The 19,695-nt window shown below is 32.3% G+C and overlaps 2 protein-coding genes across 4 annotated transcripts; one reads left to right on the top strand and one right to left on the bottom strand.

Moving 5' to 3' along the window:
* The first annotated feature begins 156 nt into the window (after nt 1-156).
* LOC131957385 (serine/threonine/tyrosine-interacting protein B) lies at nt 157-9,765 on the top strand. 2 transcript variants are annotated; one of them, XM_059322164.1, is made up of 11 exons: nt 157-285; nt 5,662-5,729; nt 5,876-5,908; nt 6,107-6,160; nt 6,357-6,454; nt 6,655-6,715; nt 7,194-7,270; nt 7,428-7,478; nt 7,723-7,795; nt 8,371-8,437; nt 8,803-9,765. In XM_059322164.1, the coding sequence occupies exons 2-11, from the start codon at nt 5,694-5,696 to the stop codon at nt 8,850-8,852; spliced, it is 600 nt and encodes a 199-aa protein (XP_059178147.1). In that variant the 5' UTR covers nt 157-285; nt 5,662-5,693; the 3' UTR covers nt 8,853-9,765. The 2 variants fall into 2 exon arrangements, with proteins under 2 accessions (XP_059178147.1, XP_059178148.1); XM_059322165.1 differs by having other exon boundaries at nt 167-285; nt 5,594-5,729.
* Nucleotides 9,766-10,004: 239 nt separating this feature from the next.
* On the bottom strand, nt 10,005-19,695 carry LOC131957384 (aarF domain-containing protein kinase 1). Of its 2 annotated transcripts, XM_059322163.1 has the most exons (13): nt 19,540-19,691; nt 18,859-18,951; nt 18,398-18,490; nt 17,932-18,071; nt 17,503-17,586; nt 17,066-17,269; nt 15,352-15,510; nt 14,937-15,095; nt 14,651-14,767; nt 14,037-14,180; nt 13,586-13,783; nt 10,553-10,735; nt 10,005-10,275 (listed from the first exon to the last, which is right to left on the bottom strand). In XM_059322163.1, the coding sequence occupies exons 4-13, from the start codon at nt 18,061-18,063 to the stop codon at nt 10,117-10,119; spliced, it is 1,539 nt and encodes a 512-aa protein (XP_059178146.1). In that variant the 5' UTR covers nt 18,064-18,071; nt 18,398-18,490; nt 18,859-18,951; nt 19,540-19,691; the 3' UTR covers nt 10,005-10,116. The 2 variants fall into 2 exon arrangements, with proteins under 2 accessions (XP_059178146.1, XP_059178145.1); XM_059322162.1 differs by lacking the exon at nt 18,859-18,951 and having other exon boundaries at nt 19,540-19,695.

Below are 19,695 nucleotides of genomic sequence, written 5' to 3'. Positions count from 1 at the left end.
ATATAGAGCCTACATGCAGCATTATCTCAATATTGACATTAAAGGTAAATAATAATAAATTGAAATCATTTGTAGACTATATTTTTTAATTATTTTTTTTTTTGCACAACTTCCTAAGCTTACACCGTGATTGATCAAGATTTATAATAGTTCCGATAATTATTCCGTTTATATTTTGAAAAACTTTTGGTAAACATCATCAACAGTCAAATTGTAACTGAATTTGTATAGCGTCCACATAGTGCAGAAAATCAATTATTTTTTCTCTAGTCTTCTTGATCAAAGGTTCAAAGATACATTATTAAAAAATAATTTGAGTCTAGATCTAGACTCTAGATCTATCTAGATTCTATCCAGCTAGATCTAGATCTAGTCTAGATCTAGATCTAGAATTTAAAAACTTCGTTACTACTGAGTACTGAGTACTGACTGATCTAGATCTAGATCTACTCTCCTCCTACTCCTAGTGACTAGATCTAGATCTAGTCTGATCTAGTCTTGATCTAATCTCAGATCTAGAATCTAGAACTAGATCTAGATAGTAGATTCTAGATCTAGAATCTATCTAGATTTAGGATCATCTAGAGTATCATCTAGAGTTCTAGAGCAAGGGTCTCCAAACTTTTTCAGCCCAAGGCTGCATTAACTCTCAACTCAACAAATATCAGTTCAGGGCCAGAGTTTCTGGCTTTGGAGTGGCAGAGCCCCCCTCCCCCCCCCCCTTCTGAAGAGCTTCTACCTCCCCCCCTCCAACGAAATAAAATTTATATAGAAATGTATAGTGCCTACACTTTTGTCTGAAAGTCTGAAAGAAACACTGTTGGGGGCTGACAACACACTCGGGGTCCAAGTTTGTTTTCAATTATTGTTCTTAACAGCAGAATCCAATTTCTTAACCCACTCTTCATCAGACATTAACATAACGATCTTAGTGCTATGTAATATGGTAAATTTTGCAATTCTGTTTTAATCTTAAATCTTTCAACATGTCTCTGAACTGTCTATGGTTGAGCCCATGTGACCTTATTAAACTCACCATCTTCACCCAGGATTCAGTACATTGCTAATATGCACATATTTAGCACACAATGTTTGCAGGAACATTGGTTGTAGAATGTTTTTTCTCACTACACATCTGCTTGGCTTGTCCAACCAAGCCTTTCTTTATTAAAACGTTTTTCTTAACTCAGCTTCGCGTTTGTTTGGATGTTTGTTGTTAAAATTGACATCGAAAATTAGCCCACTTCTGATTGCTCTAGAGACCTGAAATTTGGCATGCATTCTACTTTCGCCTAACAATTTCAGATGCAATCATAAAAACTAGCAATTAGTGACCGTAATTAGCTTAATTTAATTACGCCCCAAGGACCATAAAATTGAGGACATGATTTCTAAAGATACCGACAACACTTGAGGCCTATTGACACAATTACTTCGACCCCAATCGATGTGAGCGCGCTGGCTGTGATCGTATAGTGGTTAGTACTTCGCGTTGTGGCCGCGACAACCCAGGTTCGAATCCTGGTCGCTCAAGATTTTTAGTCCGTGTATTCATAAACACTTTTTTAAAAACCATGTTTTTCATGTGTAGCAACGGACTAAAAAGGAGAAAATAAAATACTTAAAAAAAACTTTTTAAAAAACCACGTTTATCTTGTGGACTAAAAAGTAGAAAATAACTATTTACATACATTTGATGACAAAAAACGTGGGTCGGGCAGATGGGTCGGGAAATTTGATGGTGAACGTACCCACGTTTTTTGTCATCAAATGTATGTAAATAGTTATTTTCTACTTTTTAGTCCACAAGAAAAACGTGGTTTTTTAAAAAGTTTTTTTTAAGTATTTTATGCCACTTGTGTTCTTTTCTCCATCAACAACAGGTAACAGGTTAGTCCAGTCCAAGTTATAAGCAGTAAATGTTTTTTTTAACTCACTTTTTGACTCATTTTAACTCTAGTAACAGTGCCATACATGTTATGTAGGGAAGCCAGCTCTTGTGTTATGTTTGTCTTAATCCACACCTCTAATCAACACAAGCAGTTGAGAGGTGGGTCAGCTGTCAAGCGACTCATCCTTTGCAATTGAAAAATGGCGAAACTTGCATTGTTTTCACCAATGTCTGACACACTACGGGCAATGGTATTTGCATTAAGCTACATTTTTTAATTGTTTGAATTTTTTGGGCAAAGTTCCTCAGCCACCTCCAACAAACATTTTTTTCCATAGACAAAAAAAATCTCAGCGGGCTGGATGAGAGGACCTCACTGGCCGCATTTTGCCCGCGGGCCATAGTTTGGAGACCCCTGATCTAGAGTCTAGAATATAGACTAAAAAAAAAGATAAGATTACCTTGGCCTTGTCTGCCTCTCTGTCTAGAAACTCTAGATTAGATTAGTGAGATTATAATTAGATCTAGATCTTCTAGCTCAGAGATCTAGTCTAGATCTAGAAAAAGATCAAGATAAGTGATCTAGTTTAGAATCTAGATCTTAAATACTAGAATGTAGAAGATCTAAATCTATTCAAGTAATCTAATTAAACTCTCTTTAAAAGTCTAGAAAACTCTAAAACTAGAATAGTATAACTACTAAAACTAATCTAGATCCAGAGGTAATCTACTCTTTCATAAAATAGGTGTGTTGGGTTGTTAGTAGTATTCAAATCTCAACTAAGTTTATGTATTAGAAATTATGATAATCATTATGGTAGGACTATGGTTAGGGTTAGGGACAGGGTTAGCATTGACATTAGCCAGCCATGTGTGTAGTGTATTTACTTAACTACCAGTAACCTACACCCCCTTTTAACTTTTTAAAGAAGTTTTGGGCTTTAGGTGCGTAAAATCGGCAGAGGCTAGCAATGTGAAAAAAAGTTGCCAAAATCAATGGCTAAATATATCAATATAGGCCAGAACTTAATTTAAAACGGCAGTGTTTGCGAGCAAGATTTGCTACATAAACAGCAGGCCATCTGTAGAGTGGTTTCCCCTGAATCTCTATAATAGTATAATTTTACCAAAAAAAACTTAAGCAAGAAGGCTGCTATTACTGCTAAAGTAAATGAGTTCGGTTGCATCTGATGAAAACATTGCAAGTCATCATTTAGTACAGAAAAGTTTTAATACAATTGTTTAAAAACAGGTCCATGAATGCAGCTTTGTAGGCCTAACATTTTTGTAACATTCAAAACATAAATCCTAAAAATGTGAAAAAATTACTAAAATTTGATGAGTCACCGTTTTTTCACATGACTTATTGACTAGTCTCCGACGATTTTATGTACCTAAAACAGTAGATTACCTAACTGGATCTGGATATAGAGCTAGTTTAGGTCTAGAAGATCTAGATTTCAAAATCTTAATAATTCAGATTATGAGATTAATGTTTAGTCAGTTTAGAATTAGTTAGCTTATTATTACACTCTGCCAATCAGACTAGATTTAGATTTCTAAATCTAATTTTAGTGTAGCACTTGATCTATCGGTGAATGAAAAAAAAACACAGAAAAAAAGTCAGTTTTTGCTAAGAAAAAAAGACAGAAAAAAAGTCACAATGGAAAAATTTTATCGGAAAAAAGTCACATAAATAAGGTCACTGAAAAAAAGACACAAAAATCTTTTCAGAAATATTTTGATTTATTTGTTGAAAATTATAAAATTTTGTATGTTTTCTGTTGTGGGTTGTATTTTTTGATAGCATAAATTATTTATAGACGTTAAAAGCATTATGGTTTATAACAATTGTAAATAAAAATACTCTAAGATAATTTACCTAACAATCTCAACTTTTGTTACGTATTTAGTTAAACACGCGTTTGAAAAGTTAATTATAAAATAAATTTAGGCACATCATTGTGTCTTGCATGTTTTGCCATAGGCTATTGTCTGGTCGGCTCTCCTCAGTCGGCCTTGTCCGAACATATTGTGTTGTAGACGTTTTGTGTTAATGACATCCTTTGAAATTTGTCGGCTTTCTGTTTTGATCTTATGCTTTGTTATGTAATGAGCTTGTTAAATGTGGGCGGTAAAGGTGGTTGAACTAATCATAACTATTGTTGCGATGAGTTGAGGGCAGCAAGTTAGATGAACTTACCATTTCACGGTAATTTAATGTTAGTATTTTTAAAAAACATGATGAAAACCGAGGACATTTGAACATTCTATTAAATTCTATTAATATTATGTTCAACATAATTACATACTTCATAGTAAATATTTTTAGATGAATTATAAAAATTATCATGCGTATACAACCTACACACATTACTTTACATTTAATTAATCCTATGTTAATTTGCACTCTCTGAATATATAATTCATAAACATATTAACAAATCCCATGCAAATATATATTTGCGACTTTTTTCCTGTGACTTTTTTCCTACAATCGATCTATCGCTAGATTAGAACATTAGATCTATCTCTAGATCTAAATTAATAGATCTAGTGGATCGTACTGATTAAAATCTGTTAGATCTAGATTTGATTTGATCCAGATCTAGAAGATGCATGGATTCTATCAGAATTTCTATCTAGATCTAGACCTAGAAGAATTACTATAAGAATAGCATCTGGATCTCGATTTACTTGGTACTAGATTCTAAGATTAGTCTAGTCTAGAGTCCAGATTTTAATTTAGAATGTAGATCTAGGTAAAACAGTATTTAACATGCAAAAAATCAGTCTATCCAAATTATTGAACATTCTGTATTAAAAATAAAAGATGGTACCAAATAAGCTTTATTAAGTTTCTCCAGACGTTGGGGGGAGGGGGGGGGGTCTTCTCTTTGTGCCCACCCTGAGAGATAGCTGAAAGAAACACAGAGTTACAAGTACAAACAAAATGAACCTACGAGACCAGAATTAAATGGTCTGCTTGCCAGATTGGTATATTTTCTATTTTCCACAATTTAATCTACCATGTTGTAACTGAACTATTTCAGTCCCACAATTTAATCTACCATGTTGTAACTGAACTATTTCAGTCCCACAATTTTATCTACCATGTTGTAACTGAACTATTTCAGTCCCACAATTTAATCTACTATGTTGTAACTGAACTATTTCAGTCCCACAATTTAATCTACCATGTTGTAACTGAACTATTTCAGTCCCACAATTTTATCTACCATGTTGTAACTGAACTATTTCAGTCCCACAATTTAATCTACCATGTTGTAACTGAACTATTTCAGTCCCACAATTTAATCTACCATGTTGTAACTGAACTATTTCAGTCCCACAATTTAATCTACCATGTTGTAACTGAACTATTTCAGTCCCACAATTTAATCTACCATGTTGTAACTGAACTATTTCAGTCCCACAATTTAATCTACCATGTTGTAACTGAACTATTTCAGTCCCAAAATCTTCTGTTAATATCCTGCCATCCCCTTAATTAGAATATTCCATTATCATTAGCAAGAATAGCATGATCAGGACTGTTTTCAAGCATATGTATGATGCACTCAAGAACAACAATGTAATCAGCAAGTTTTTGTCAACTTTATAAGTAAAAATAGAAAGAATTAAATATTAAAATAAAAAACAGCAACCTTTCTAAAATGGTACACAATTTTCTTGTTGCAGTATCATAAGAACGTGATCAGAATGGTGACACTTTAAAGGGAAGTTATTTATTTACTTGTATATTACAGACAAAATGATTGAAAGTTAGAAAACATGAATAATGATGATGACGAGTCCAGAGAATGATCTTGAAACAGTTAAGTAAATCTCATTTATAGTTTTATTAAATAATTCCCCTTGCCCGTGATATTTTATTAGCCTACAATGGTTAACTAAACAATAAAATGTATTTACTTTGTATTTTCTGCACATTCCAGTATTAAAAAACTTTTATACTTGCAGGAGTGGCAGTATGCAATGCGTAGAGAGATGCAGGTAATTCTGGCTGTTATAAAAAATAATTGAATCTAAAATTTAAGTAAATTTTATTGTAATATACAAGTAATAAAACACATTAAAAGATTCTTTAAGTCAAAATGAGCCATATAATAAAAGAAATGTTACTTTACATTATTTATTTTATATCAGCCTAAAATGTTGCTCCTAAAAAAATTTAATGTTTTTTTTAATTAGGAAATTATTCCTGGCTTGTTTTTGGGACCTTATGGATCTGCCTTAAGGACTAAGGTATGATAAGGATTTTTCCTTTTTAATCATGTTTTGCATGGAATTATAAGGCCTCTTTTTACCTTAGCCTGATTAATGTTTAATCACCTGTGACATACAGCAGCCATTGAGCTTAGCTAAGCCTCTGTAAGATTTGTTTCAAGCAGTGAGACAGCATTGTTTGTGACCACTATCAGGATCTTTTCTCTCTTCATAGCTTGACAGTCTGATGGCTGCAGGGATCACACACATCATCTGTATTAGACAATCTATTGAAGCTAACTTTGTCAGACCAAATTTTCCAGAGCATTTTAGGTATGTTTTTTATTTTAAATGTCTCAAGAAATCTTTTCTATACAGTTTGTATTTTTACCACAAGATTATGTGTTTTTTAAAAAGTGCATTGAAAAGCTTGTTTTTATACAGATTTTATAAAAATTGTACTTGATTGTGAGTGCTGCTTTAGTCCATTAAGGCTAGAAAATAAACACTCTTGACCTCAAATCTTAATACAGGTACCTTGTATTAAATATGGCTGATTCCCCCACTGAAAACATCATCAAGTATTTTCAACAGGTAAACCATACTAGCTTCCTCTGACATTTTTATTAGTTTTCTTTTACTTTGACAGAAAATCTCTACGAGTCGTAATTAATAGGTTTATGTTTAAGTTTGATCTTATTTACCATAGCTTATACATTTGTATCTGAATTTGAACTTTAGGAGAGTTTTGAGTTGTCACTCAATATTAGCAACAACAAAAAATAACAGTTTTACCTTAAACATTAATAACCATCATAGTTAAGCATAGTTGTTTTATTACAAGAAAACATTTAAATAATTTACAAGAAATATATTTGAAACAAAAAAGTTGATGGAGCTAACCAATATTGATGAGACTTCCATGTTTCTTGTTGTGTGCTCTGCCTATGACCACACTGTCTCACAATGGTAGAGTAAACAATCCCTTACAATGACAGATATTATCTACCATTTTCTGATCTATTGTAGTTGTTTTTACAATGAGTTTAATTGTTTGAAATCTTGACACTAGACAAAAGATTTTATTGATGATTGCCTGAATCAAGGTGGCAAAGTTTTGGTTCATGGAAATGGCGGCATTTCTCGAAGGTAAACTTGGCTTTATTCTGTTTATAGTTTATCTGAGTCTTCTCAGGATTCATTTTTTGCTGGAGAAACTGTTCAATTCTTGTATTAATAATAATGCTATATTAGAAACACAGTTTAAAAGAAATTCTAAAACTAAAATAAAAAATTGTATTTCTAGTGCTGCTGTTGTCACAGCTTATGTCATGGAAAAGTTGGGCTTAACATGCAGGTTTGTTTATCATTTGTAATCTCTTTTATTATTTAAATTGACTTGTGCTGATGTAATTTTTAAAAATGCCTACCCATTGACGTAAACATTTGCACTGGATACTTTATTTTTGATCAGACCAAGGTTGTATAGCTGTATTGGTTTCTAATTCCACTTTGCAGACTTATTTTTCTCCTCTTGTTTAATTACCATAAATTATTAGCTTTTAAATTAGTTTGGCTCAAACCTTGTCATTGTTTTACAGGGAAGCACTAGTATGGGTCCGCAATAAAAGATTGTGTATCAGTCTAAATGATGGATTTCTACATCAGCTGACAGTAAGTTGTATTTGACACAAACTTCATACTGGGTCTTATGTAAAACAGGGTCACTTGAGTTGCCTCTTCCTTTGACTTCAGCCTATAAGGAAATAGTGTGGTCACTTCTACACCTAGTGATCTCTTTACTTGCCCTAACTTAAGGCAGTAACCCATTATATCAGGGTGGACATAAATCCAGAAACTCACTTCCAGGCTTATGTGTTAATATTTGTGCTCTTGATCACTAATATTTCACCTAAAACCATGGTTTGAAATAATTAACTTTTGGGCAAGTCGAAATTAAAAAACCGCATAAAATATCATTCTAAAGCTGAATGGCTATTTTGTCTTCAACCCCTAAACAAGCCACAGCATTAGGGCTGAGCCCATTTTTTTTCTTATGCCACAATAAACATTAAAGTATTTTTTAGGTATGTATTTCTATATTTATTTAGTATTTCAAATGTCTTTAACAATATCAGTAGAAAATTAATTTTAAATCACTTCAGACTCAAGGTGTATATTTTTTAAATTTATAAAGTACAATAATGTTATGATGTATTTGTTGTCAAATATTTCTCTAATTCTGACAGGAGTATGAGCACATCTACAGGGCCAAGTCACTTAGCAATATCTCTGAGGCAGCTACACAACAGTCAGGTATTTCGTGTATTCTTGGTCCACTTTTGGTTTTACCTCTACCTGTTTTAGGAATTACCTACCGTTTTTATGTGGATTTTTATCTGGCATCGATTTTAATTTAACAAAATTTGATTTTTTAAAAATGTGTAGACAACAGTAATAGTCAGTTCGTAATTAAAGTACTTGAAAATTGGAATTGATTATTTTCCTTATTTATCTATGAAAACTTGTTGAGAAGGGAAACAGCTAGCATTGGAAAAGAAATAATTCTAGCCATTTACAAAAAAAGAAATGGTCATCGGTGGGTCCCTGTTACCACCCTGATGTTCATAATTTTACTATATAAATATTATTTATAAACTGGTAATTGAAAACCATTTCAGGTAAAAGAAAAAGAATGGAAATGGAAGGGTCAGCCTTCATACAACACTAAGACCAAATGTCATGTCTCAAAGACAGTATTTGTGAAGAAATATTTAATATGCATTTCTACACATTACCTATTGGAATTAAATTGCATTTTAAAAACAATTTTGGATGATAATTACTATCAAGCAATAAACTGTGGGATAGATTGAAAATATTTAGATGTTGAGCTCCTGTGAATTTATGGGCTTTTTTGTTACTTTTAAATGGTTATGGCCTTATCAGTTTGTAGAATTTAGATAAACCTTTTTGTTTTTAATCCCTGTCATCCAATTCCATTTTTCTATGATTTATCAGACCACAATGGAACCATTTTTTTTAAAGTGTGATATGTGAATTGCTTCTAAGTTTCCCTGTGATCAATTATTTTAGGAAATAGCAAAAAACATTGGCTTGACATTTTATTTTGCAATTACAGTCTCTTGTACATACTATTCAGTTCTTTTAAATAACAAATTTGGCTGCTTAGATAGCAAGTCACAAAGCAGTACAAGTGAGTGCCATTTTGTTTTTTGTTAAATGGCAATGTTTAAGTAGGGGTGTTTTCATACTTTTTCTTTAATAAATCTAACATCGAAAATTAAATAATGTAGTATTTTTATTTAATGCTATATCCAGAGTTCTATTTATCATAATTTATGTAAAAGACCCAACTGAAATAGGTTTAGTACCGAGTTATTAGTTTGATATGAAAATACGATGCCAATACATGAAGCGAATGGTGAAAGAGTTATCAGCATCATTTAGTCAGCCACTGTTATATATCTTAATACAGCTTGTAAATACTGGTAAGCAAATAAAATACCTCACAGAACATTCAAGATTATTCTTCTTTCAATTGTATTTATTTCAGTTTTGTTTTTGAAACCACAATATTTGTTATTAGAATTGTGATTCAATTAAATACCTTTCACAAAGTTTGTCAGAATTCATTGGATTTGTGTGTGAGTGTGAGATTAATGTATTTTATTTCAATGTTTTAGCACTCAGATTACAGAACACTTAAATAATAACCAAGTATTATGTGAATAGACCTGAGATTGTGTGGTAATATCACTAGACTAATTCTGCCTGAAATGGCAGATTTGTTTATGACTTCTAAGTAAGATTTTTCATCATTTCACCAGAAAACACCATCTATCACTTCACAAGAAAATGATGCAATGTATAGTCTTTAATCTTTATCAAGTTTTTAACTTAGAAACTATATTTATAACAGGCATCTGTACAATGACTATGATACTAAAATAAAAAGTACACATTAAGTAGCATCAAGATTGAGACTTAAATAATGAACCAGCAGGAAAATTGAGAATCCACAGGTAGAGTGAGTAGAGGGAGATGCGACTTAGTTGAATATACTGATGTAATCTGGTCCTTAAGAAACATTGCCAGTTCTGGCATAAGGCGAGTTCCCAGTCTGTCACGGCCTGGATAGGAAAAGCAAATACATTTTTAGAACAATTACAGTATTCAACCTTTCTGTGTTTCTTACAACTAGTAACACGTAACTACAAAAAAAAATTTATTATTGTGTAAAAAATTTAACGGTTAATTCAGAATTAATAATTTGTGACAAAAATTTTTTTTCTTTTTTCCAATTTCATGAACTAAATCATGTTTCTTTAAGTTAACAATAAATGCCTTTTTGATGCAAAATCTTTTTAAAAATTCAAAGTTTTTCTTCATTGCCATAAAACTACTAACCTGGATACAGCAACGAGACATGTTTATAAAAGACGCTGAGCTAGGATGAGACTTTAGTGATGATTCAATGCCACGTAGAACATCATTTGTTTTCAGGAGTAGCAGCATTTGTCTTGGTACTCGCCCCAGAATAGATGAAATGTCCACTAAATAATTGCCAACATTGTCTTTGATCTCTTGATTCTGTTGATTACATTTCTCATAGCTTATATTTATTTCATATTCTTATTAACAAGTATAAATAGCCTGCATCATCATGTATTTACCTTGTGCTTCAGCTAAATCCAAAAAGTAGGACTTGTGTGATTATTTAAACACCCTGTTTCATTAACTGTTACCTCAGTAGAGATAAGCTAGAAGTAAAACTATTTCTCAAATATAACTTCTTATGCACTCAAAAAAGTTTCCAGTTTTATGGTCAAGGAAATAGATGTCTGTTGTTAGAGTAGGTAGTCCAAACTGAAATTAACTATTGATTGCAGACTTCTGGAGTGAGTATGTCATGAAAGAACTTTTAATTGTAAGGTCTATGCCACAAATTTTATAAAAATATCTCAATAAATAAAAAAGTTATGCGATTTTTAAAAAAGCAAAATTTGGTAAAAAACTGATTTTCAAAAAGTGCCATTTTTGAGAACCCATATTTTTTAAACTAAATAACATAGAAGTGTAGAAATTGGTAAAGTTGCTGCAAAGTTTGTAATATATATGCCCAATTTTTTTCAGTCATCTAAAATGAGTCTTTCTAAGGTAAAAAAATAATTGAAAATGACAAAAATGCGTTTTGGTCACTTTAATTTAAAAAAAAAAAAAAAAATTCAATTTTTTTTTTTTTTTTTTTGCTTTGGAATAACTCTAAAACTATTGTGTTGGTAACATCAACGTGGAAAAATGTGTTAATTAATTTAAAAAATCACATGAGTTAAAATATTATTTTAAAAAATACCACAGTTATCTAGTGCAGGAGAAACAGAATCAAAATTTAGTAGAGTAAATGTAATGTAATGTAGTTTAATAAAGACGTGATGCCTACAAGTGATGCAGCAGTTGATGCCACATGCTTTGGTTTCTTTTCAAACCTATACGGTTGATAACTGCTTTTGGGGAACAGTTTTTAAAACTACAACTCCACATCTTTGTACGTCTTGTTTCCCTCAACCTTGATCTTGTGGAGCATCAAGAGTAAGTAATATGTTTTGGGAATTGTAGGGGGGGGGGGGGAGTGGGGTCTTGGCCTTCTTCCCTTCCCTTGTAAGGAAAGTTCTGGATAGGCCACTGTAAATGTCTCCAGCTATGGAATAAACAATTGATTTAGTGATTAATAAAATAGAATTAAATTTACTACCAGCCTATTGTGTAGGCCTACTATTTGTCCTATGACTATAACTGGAAACATATGAAAAAGCCTGAAAACACCTTTTTGTTAAAAGTAATTTATACTTTATATATATTTTAAAGAGTAATTCTACTGAATGAAATTTGAAATATTCGTTGCTTGTGCCACACTGGTTGAGATATCCAATAATGAAGATGCCATACTGTAGTTCTCAACATCCTATAGGACAACTTAACTGTCCTTCATTGTTACTATTATATGCATATAAAATAAATAAATAATGAGAAATACTACTAGTACTACTTACACTTACAACTAATATAACATTTAAAACTAAGTCACAACATGTAGAATCTTAATAAATTGCACGACCATCTAAAAATTGATCTGGTACATTTTATTACGGAGACTGGCGCAGACCATTTCACATTATTTAGCAGGGGAATCAGAATCAGAGCACACAATAGAAAATAAAAAAAAATTAATCACATTAGTCCTTAAAATTTAGTGTCTTTTGTTTTAAATAAATCGATAAAAAAGTATAGTTATTATAATTATACATTTCTTTTGTGTTTCATTAATATTTTATAAGTATTTAACCTTCGTTCCCTGTAAATAATTGAGTTCGTCCACATAGTAACCAAGATAGTCTGGTGGCCATTTTGAATTTGTCGATTCATAATTTTGACGAGATAGTCCAGATAAACTGTAGTAATACGACCCTATCATTGATCCCAGTCAATAGATTTTAAAGAATTAGTAAACACTAGCATCTAATAGTTAAGTGCATCCATATTTTAAGTCCCTAGAATGTCCTGAATTAAATAGCTTCACGTCTAAACACACCCTGTGTACAAGCGTAGTTCACACGCTAAAACCGTGGACTTGAAGCGTTCAAATTTACATTAATAACGTGTACTAATTAAACCAAACTGACATTCAAACTTAAAATTCATTTATTAAAATGGAAATGAAACTTTAGAAATGATACTTACAACTTGTTTGAAGTCTCTAGCAAGGGTAAAATCCGTTTAGCATCATCGGTCGTCAACCTTTAAAACCGTTCGGCGAGCAACTTACTCGGGGCTGAAAGTCGACTCGAGGGTTATATGTTTATTGGGGGTACGGCTTCGCGACCGTAAATCAGAAATACTTGAATTTACAACACAAAGTAATTATAAAACTGAACTTTACATCGGTGTAAAAATTGAAACAGAATTAGTTTGTTTCCGTGTATATATCGTCATTTAAAGTTTAAAATCTGTATTTTTTAAATGAAATAAACAAGTTATTTTTTCAATTTATACATCAAATGATAGCCTAGAATTCGATCTTTAAAATGACATTAAGATTATGCTTCTACGATGCTTCGTCGCGAAGCCGCGACCAAATAAAACAGTGTGGGGTCGATCGGTACATGCAAGACGGTGAAATTTGTTGACGTAACTGATACTTTTCAAACACATATAAAACACATTCAGACATGTGTTACAGATATAAAAATACCAGATTACGACAGATAAAGACTTAAACTTTATTGACATATAATTTTTATTCTTATAGGACAACTAGAAGTAGTGAAATTTTTTTTTTGAAAACCGCAAAAACTGACCCTAAAACGCACTTTTTCGCCAGTTTGGACTACCTAGTTAGAGGATAGACATAGAGTCTGAAAAAGATTATTGTAATAGTTGTACCTCCTCTTGTGTAAGCTGTTTTTTGTCTATACCAGCTTGTAAAGACTTCCATGAACGAGCAGTTAGCATGCAAGCAAACAATCCATACAAGTCACCCACATTCAAAGCTGCAGCGTAGGTTTTCATCCCTTCAACATCAGCATTTATCATAGCCATCCACATTTTGCTATAATTCACACGGAACTCATCTGTTAAAGTCTTTAAAATTAGATTTAAAATTATTAATACATTTATACTTAAATACAATAGACACTTAAAATAAAATTGGAACAAAATGTATACCATCAAAAAGAAAGTGCCATAAATGTATGAAATAGCATCCAGTAACACTTAAGCATGCAGGGATATAAATGTCTTACTGCTTGGGTGAGTTCTAGTTCATTTAAAGATCTATGCTGAAGGCTAACAACAAACACTATTAGATGCAGACTTGAAACAACACATTACTTACTTGGTAAAGGCCATGATCGAGCAAAATAATCTGAGGGCCATTTTTTGTTTTCTTGACCAAAACATTGCCGGGGTGTGGATCACAGTGAACGTAGCCCTGTACAAATATCATTTCACTGTAGAGCTGGCCTAAACGTTCAGTCACCTGCAAGTAGAAGACAGGTGTTTGCTAGTAACTAGTGGCTAGACTAGGCTTTCTAGATCATTAATATGTAGAACACTGGTGTTTGCTAGTAACTAGACAACTCGTATCTAGACTAGGCTTTCTAGATAATTAATATGTTTACAATACCTATAGTTTCAACAAAGCCTTCAATAGGGATTAAAAGATATAAAATGTCAGCTGACAATTCTCTAGATACAGGAATGAATGAAAATATTAGAAGCCAGGATAGTTAAACCAATCCATCCTGTGACCAACACTAGACACAAAAGATAGTCAGGCGATCAAATTTAAAACTTGAATAAATGTTGAAATAATACCTGTCATTGTAAATAATGTGGGACAGAGATACACACTGAACTATAATGTAAAGGACATGTTTAACCAAAGGATAGGACATGTATACATTTTACTGAAGCACCCAAGATGCAAGAACATGGTCATACTGGTACCTCATTAACAGAGATATTATTTTCTTTCATGTAGTTTATGTTGTCCACTTTTCCACCTTCACAATACTCCATGGTGAGTACTCTGTCAGATGAAAGATCCCAATAGATTTTAGGCACCTGTTTGAGTAATGCAGGTTAGAGAAGTAAACAGATGACCTGTATACATTGAAATATTAGAAACTATGAATTTATGGCACGTTTTAGATTTGGATTCTGCTAAATGATTACAGTATTATTCTGTATTATGTTTTAAGCATTAGGCATTATTTGAGTAATGAAAACTCACTTTTAAGAATTTAAATTTTCTGAGAATTTTTTCAATCCTTTCACAATTTTGTCCTTCATTTAAAAAATCCAACTCAATGGGTAGGTTCTTCTTAGTTTCCTCTGCCAACCAAACATAATGGAAGTCAGGAAATGCCCAGCCAATGGCATGGACTAGGAACTGGAAGAGAAATGTGTGGAGAAGGTTAAGGCCAATGAACACATAATTAAAAACTAACTGTTCCATCCTAGTACTGGATGTGTTAAGTGTCTCTCAGCTGACAACCTATTTATGGTATAGATTTACAGGACAATGTTAATAATCTGATATACAATAAGAGCAGTAGGCTTGTTTTCTTTTTTTAGCCTTCATTTAGAATGAAAAGTACAACTTTTTCAAAATAAAATTTCATGATACAACTCAACTAGTTGCTTACCTCCATGGTTTTTATGTCAACATAAGAATGAGCTTTTACTTTTGGGTGTTGTATTTTGACAGCAACAATGCGACCATCTGATAGTTTAGCTTTGTGAACCTGGGCTAAAGATGCAGCACCCAGAGGCTTGGGATCAAATTCTACAAACATTTCTTCAACCTGCACAACAAAACAATGGTCTAAAGATGTAGAATTGGGATCAAATTCTACAAACATTTCTTCAACCTGTACAACAAAACAATGGTCTAAAGATGTAGAATTGGGATCAAATTCTACAAACATTTCTTCAACCTGTACAACAAAACAATGGTCTAAAGATGTAGAATTGGGATCAAATTCTACAAACATTTCTTCAACCTGTACAACAAAACAATGGTCTAAAGATGTAGAATTGGGATCAAATTCTACAACCATTTCTTCAACCTGTACAACAAAACAATGGTCTAAAGATGTTGAATTGGGATCAAATTCTACACATTTCTTCAACCTGTACAACAAAACAATGGTCTTCTTCTTCTTCTTCTTCTTCGTTCTTAATTATTAGTGTTGAAGGGGATCGAGATTTATCTGCCAGTGGGGTTGAACTCGAGACTGTTCAAATTTATCAACCATGAGCTTTTTGCCGACTCGACCACGCCTCCAACACAATTAAGCGTTACGTGTCAACTGGTTATGCGCCATTGAGGCCATTGACTCCGATTTCAGCCTGCTTTTCTTTTTGGATTTGCTTCCATAGCCTTTGTCCAACCAAGAACAAACTACAAGGCAGCAGTTGTTTAATTTTGGAGTTGTCTCTCCTAGAAGAGTGGCTGTCCCCAGCTAAGGAGCCTCATCTACCCGGGGGTTCGAACTCGAGACTTTTCGGTTTAGCAACCATGAGCTTTACCGATTCGACCACGCCGACCCCTAACAATGGTCTAAAGATGTAGAATTGGGATCAAATTCTACAAACATTTCTTCAACCTGTACAACAAAACAATGGTCTAAAGATGTAGAATTGGGATCAAATTCTACAAACATTTCTTCAACCTGTACAACAAAACAATGGTCTAAAGATGTAGAATTGGGATCAAATTCTACAAACATTTCTTCAACCTGTACAACAAAACAATGGTCTAAAGATGTAGAGTTGGGATCAAATTCTACAAACATTTCTTCAACCTGTACAACAAAACAATGGTCTAAAGATGTAGAATTGGGATCAAATTCTACAAACATTTCTTCAACCTGTACAACAAAACAATGGTCTAAAGATGTAGAATTGGGATCAAATTCTACAAACATTTCTTCAACCTGTACAACAAAACAATGGTCTAAAGATGTAGAATTGGGATCAAATTCTACAAACATTTCTTCAACCTGTACAACAAAACAATGGTCTAAAGATGTTGAATTGGGATCAAATTCTACAAACATTTCTTCAACCTGTACAACAAAACAATGGTCTAAAGATGTAGAATTGGGATCAAATTCTACAAACATTTCTTCAACCTGTACAACAAAACAATGGTCTAAAGATGTAGAATTGGGATCAAATTCTACAAACATTTCTTCAACCTGTACAACAAAACAATGGTCTAAAGATGTAGAATTGAGATCAAATTCTACAAACATTTCTTCAACCTGTACAACAAACAAAGGGCTTATGAGAGTTGTTCTCAAGTATCAGTCACTTATCACAAAATTTGTCAATCATTTCAACTACTATACATACCTGCTTGCCAAGATCCTTTTCTATAACAGCTTTCAGATCCTTGAGATCTGCCTGGGGGGCTTGGTCATATAACACCTTCATGGTGTTCACATATTCAATGGGGAGTAGGTACTCCAGTGAGCCTAAGTGTTGGCCCACTTTAATGAACGCCCCTCCATTCTTACAGCACATGTCTCTCAATCTTAGAGCAGAACTAAGGTGGACCTTTGTTAGTGAGAAAGGTTAACAATACAATTTGATATTTCAATAGTTATTCATTTTAAAAAGTAAATGTAGCATTAATTTAAAAAATCGCTAAAGAATGTTTAATTTAAAAATGAAATAAAACTTCCTATTAAAACAAATTATGTTCTTTCAGTAGGGAATAATATTATTGATGCTCCATAAAATATACAGTGGTTTCTATTTAACAAAATTAGCATTGTTCAAATTTGAACCTTGTGTAGAGCTTCAGCGTAGTCAGAGTGTGAATTATCATGTGTGTAAAAAAGTATTTTGTAATCAACAGCAACTCGAAGTGCCTGAAACAAAAGAAGTGAAATATTTTCTCTCATTTACAACAGCTTCTGATACTAACTAGTACGATATGATTTTACTATTTGTAGGTTATCATTTGCAAATGTTGACTCACAACATACGTGGTCATTTTTTAAGTTATTAATTTTACAGTAATATTTTTTTCTTACTGCATTCACCCTTGATGGCATTCGTATTACTAACTCAACTGTTAGGACACATTTTCATTGACAGTTAGTGTAACTGCTTTATTCCAAAAATGGAAAAGAAATTATTGAAACAAATAAAAGTGAAATTCTGTAATGTGTGATATAGAAGTTTAAAATCTGAATGTACTTTTGATTTCTTACAGTGAATGCTGCTCTACCAAATCTGACTACTCCCAATGAGTCCACATCAATTTCATTTTTTTTGGCCATGTATAATGCTGCTCCACCACAAAATGTAGAGCCAACTAAACCAATCTTGGCAGCAATGTTCATTTTTGTACCTGTTGAAGTGCAAAGGTCACATTAGAATTTGCAACAGTATTTATGTAAAACTCAAACGCCAAATATGAAAGAAAATGAACAATTTATTTTTAATAAACTTAATAAGCCCTACGCAACAAAAAAAAAACTTATTTCATAAATAATTAAATACAAAATACAATGAATTGTAAAGTATTGACAAGATTAACATTTTATCAGGCCCATAGCAAGTAAAATTTTGTGTGGCATATGTTACAAATTGTATTCGTTACTCTAATGTTCGTATTTCGCCAAATACAACTTGCTTAAATAGTCATTAACAGATTATTCTCAAACACTAATTTACCTTTTACTTTTTAAAATCTGTTCTGTGAATTATTGTATTTATCTTTATGAAGAGATGTAAAATTTAGTAGATGCCATTAGCTATAAAAGATTGCTGCAAAAAAAAAACTAGATTTAAAACATACTCAAGTCTGTATGATAAGTCTATGATTTTAAAAATAATCATTAATTGTAGCCTGATCTGTCAGTCATTATCAACTACATATTTTATTTTTTTAAATTTAGCAATAGACAATTATTCTTGTAGATAATAGCTTGAATTTAATGCCAGCTTTAAGTATTTTGCATTGTACAGACTAGATCTATATACTTTTCCTGCATTTCAGAAGCCTCAGGTAGAGTCTACAGACCATAATATTTACAAACTATTCCCTAGAAAAAGCCATATGTAAATATGAAAATATTAGGCATATAAATATAATAGAATTAATATCCCAGCTCAAAAGGTTAGGATGTATTTACAATTTACAGCCTACTGTGATACTGTGGTTCAAGCCGGTGACCAGGATGAGTTCAGTAGAATAACAACTGCAAACAGAACTCAGTGGGACACTTCTTTTACAATGTAAAGACAAGAAGAAAACAAATTCTTACAGAAATTTACAATCTATATTTGATAAATTAAAAAATGTTCACAAATTAATTAATTAAAATAGGCCTAGGCCTATATTAAAATATAAAGAAGTAATACTAATCGATACTTTCTGAGTAGAGACTCAATACTAATACTCAATAATTCATCAATACTATACTCAATAGGAATGTTCTATTGATTTATTAACTAGAATCTAGTTAGGCCTACTACTTTAGTTACTAGTTAGTTAGACCTAGATTCTAGATCTAAGTAGATCTACTAAGAGTAAATAGATCTAGAATCTACAATCTACATACTTACTACTGTAAATACTAGATCTACTTTCGTTACATAAATAAACTAAGTTTTAGAGTTATGTAATACAAATTCAAATATGAGAGTAGTGGGCCTTAATACTCAAGGACCAAGCACTTCTCAGATTCAACATATTTTCTCCATTAATTTTTTACTAATCCGTTTGATTAAAAGCTACGAAATACTAGATCTAGATCTAGTTCTAGATCTATGAATTATACATTCTTTTAACTTTTAGGTGTTAGTTAACTTACTAATCTAGATCTAGATTCTAGATCTATCCCATGATAAAGAAAGGTTAGGCCAAGTTCTTATTTTCTAGATCTAGAGTTCTAGATCCAAATTTCTAAATGTTTCTAGAATGGCCTCCCCTGAGCCATCGGCATATATCGTCTGCTAGTGCTAGGCCA

Source organism: Physella acuta, unplaced genomic scaffold (assembly GCF_028476545.2).
Source record: "Physella acuta isolate Inbredline_101_S28 unplaced genomic scaffold, ASM2847654v3 ptg001237l, whole genome shotgun sequence".
NCBI classification, from domain to species: Eukaryota; Metazoa; Mollusca; class Gastropoda; family Physidae; genus Physella; species Physella acuta.
Note: the sequence above shows the minus strand (reverse complement) of the source record. Positions and strands in the feature narration are given on the sequence as shown.

Bases quoted from the DNA above. Each gene is read 5' to 3' on its own strand.
- LOC131957385 (XM_059322164.1), top strand. From the start codon at position 5,694: ATGATGATGACGAGTCCAGAGAATGATCTTGAAACA. The intron at 6,455-6,654 runs GTATGTTTTTTA...ATCTTAATACAG, and splicing joins AATTTTCCAGAGCATTTTAG to GTACCTTGTATTAAATATGG. The intron at 7,796-8,370 runs GTAAGTTGTATT...TAATTCTGACAG, and splicing joins GATTTCTACATCAGCTGACA to GAGTATGAGCACATCTACAG.
- LOC131957384 (XM_059322162.1), bottom strand. From the start codon at position 18,063: ATGAACATTGCTGCCAAGATTGGTTTAGTTGGCTCTACATTTTGTGGT. The intron at 17,587-17,931 runs GTAAGAAATCAA...CTTTTGTTTCAG, and splicing joins TTGGTAGAGCAGCATTCACT to GCACTTCGAGTTGCTGTTGA. The intron at 14,181-14,650 runs GTACCAGTATGA...TTCTACTTGCAG, and splicing joins ATAATATCTCTGTTAATGAG to GTGACTGAACGTTTAGGCCA.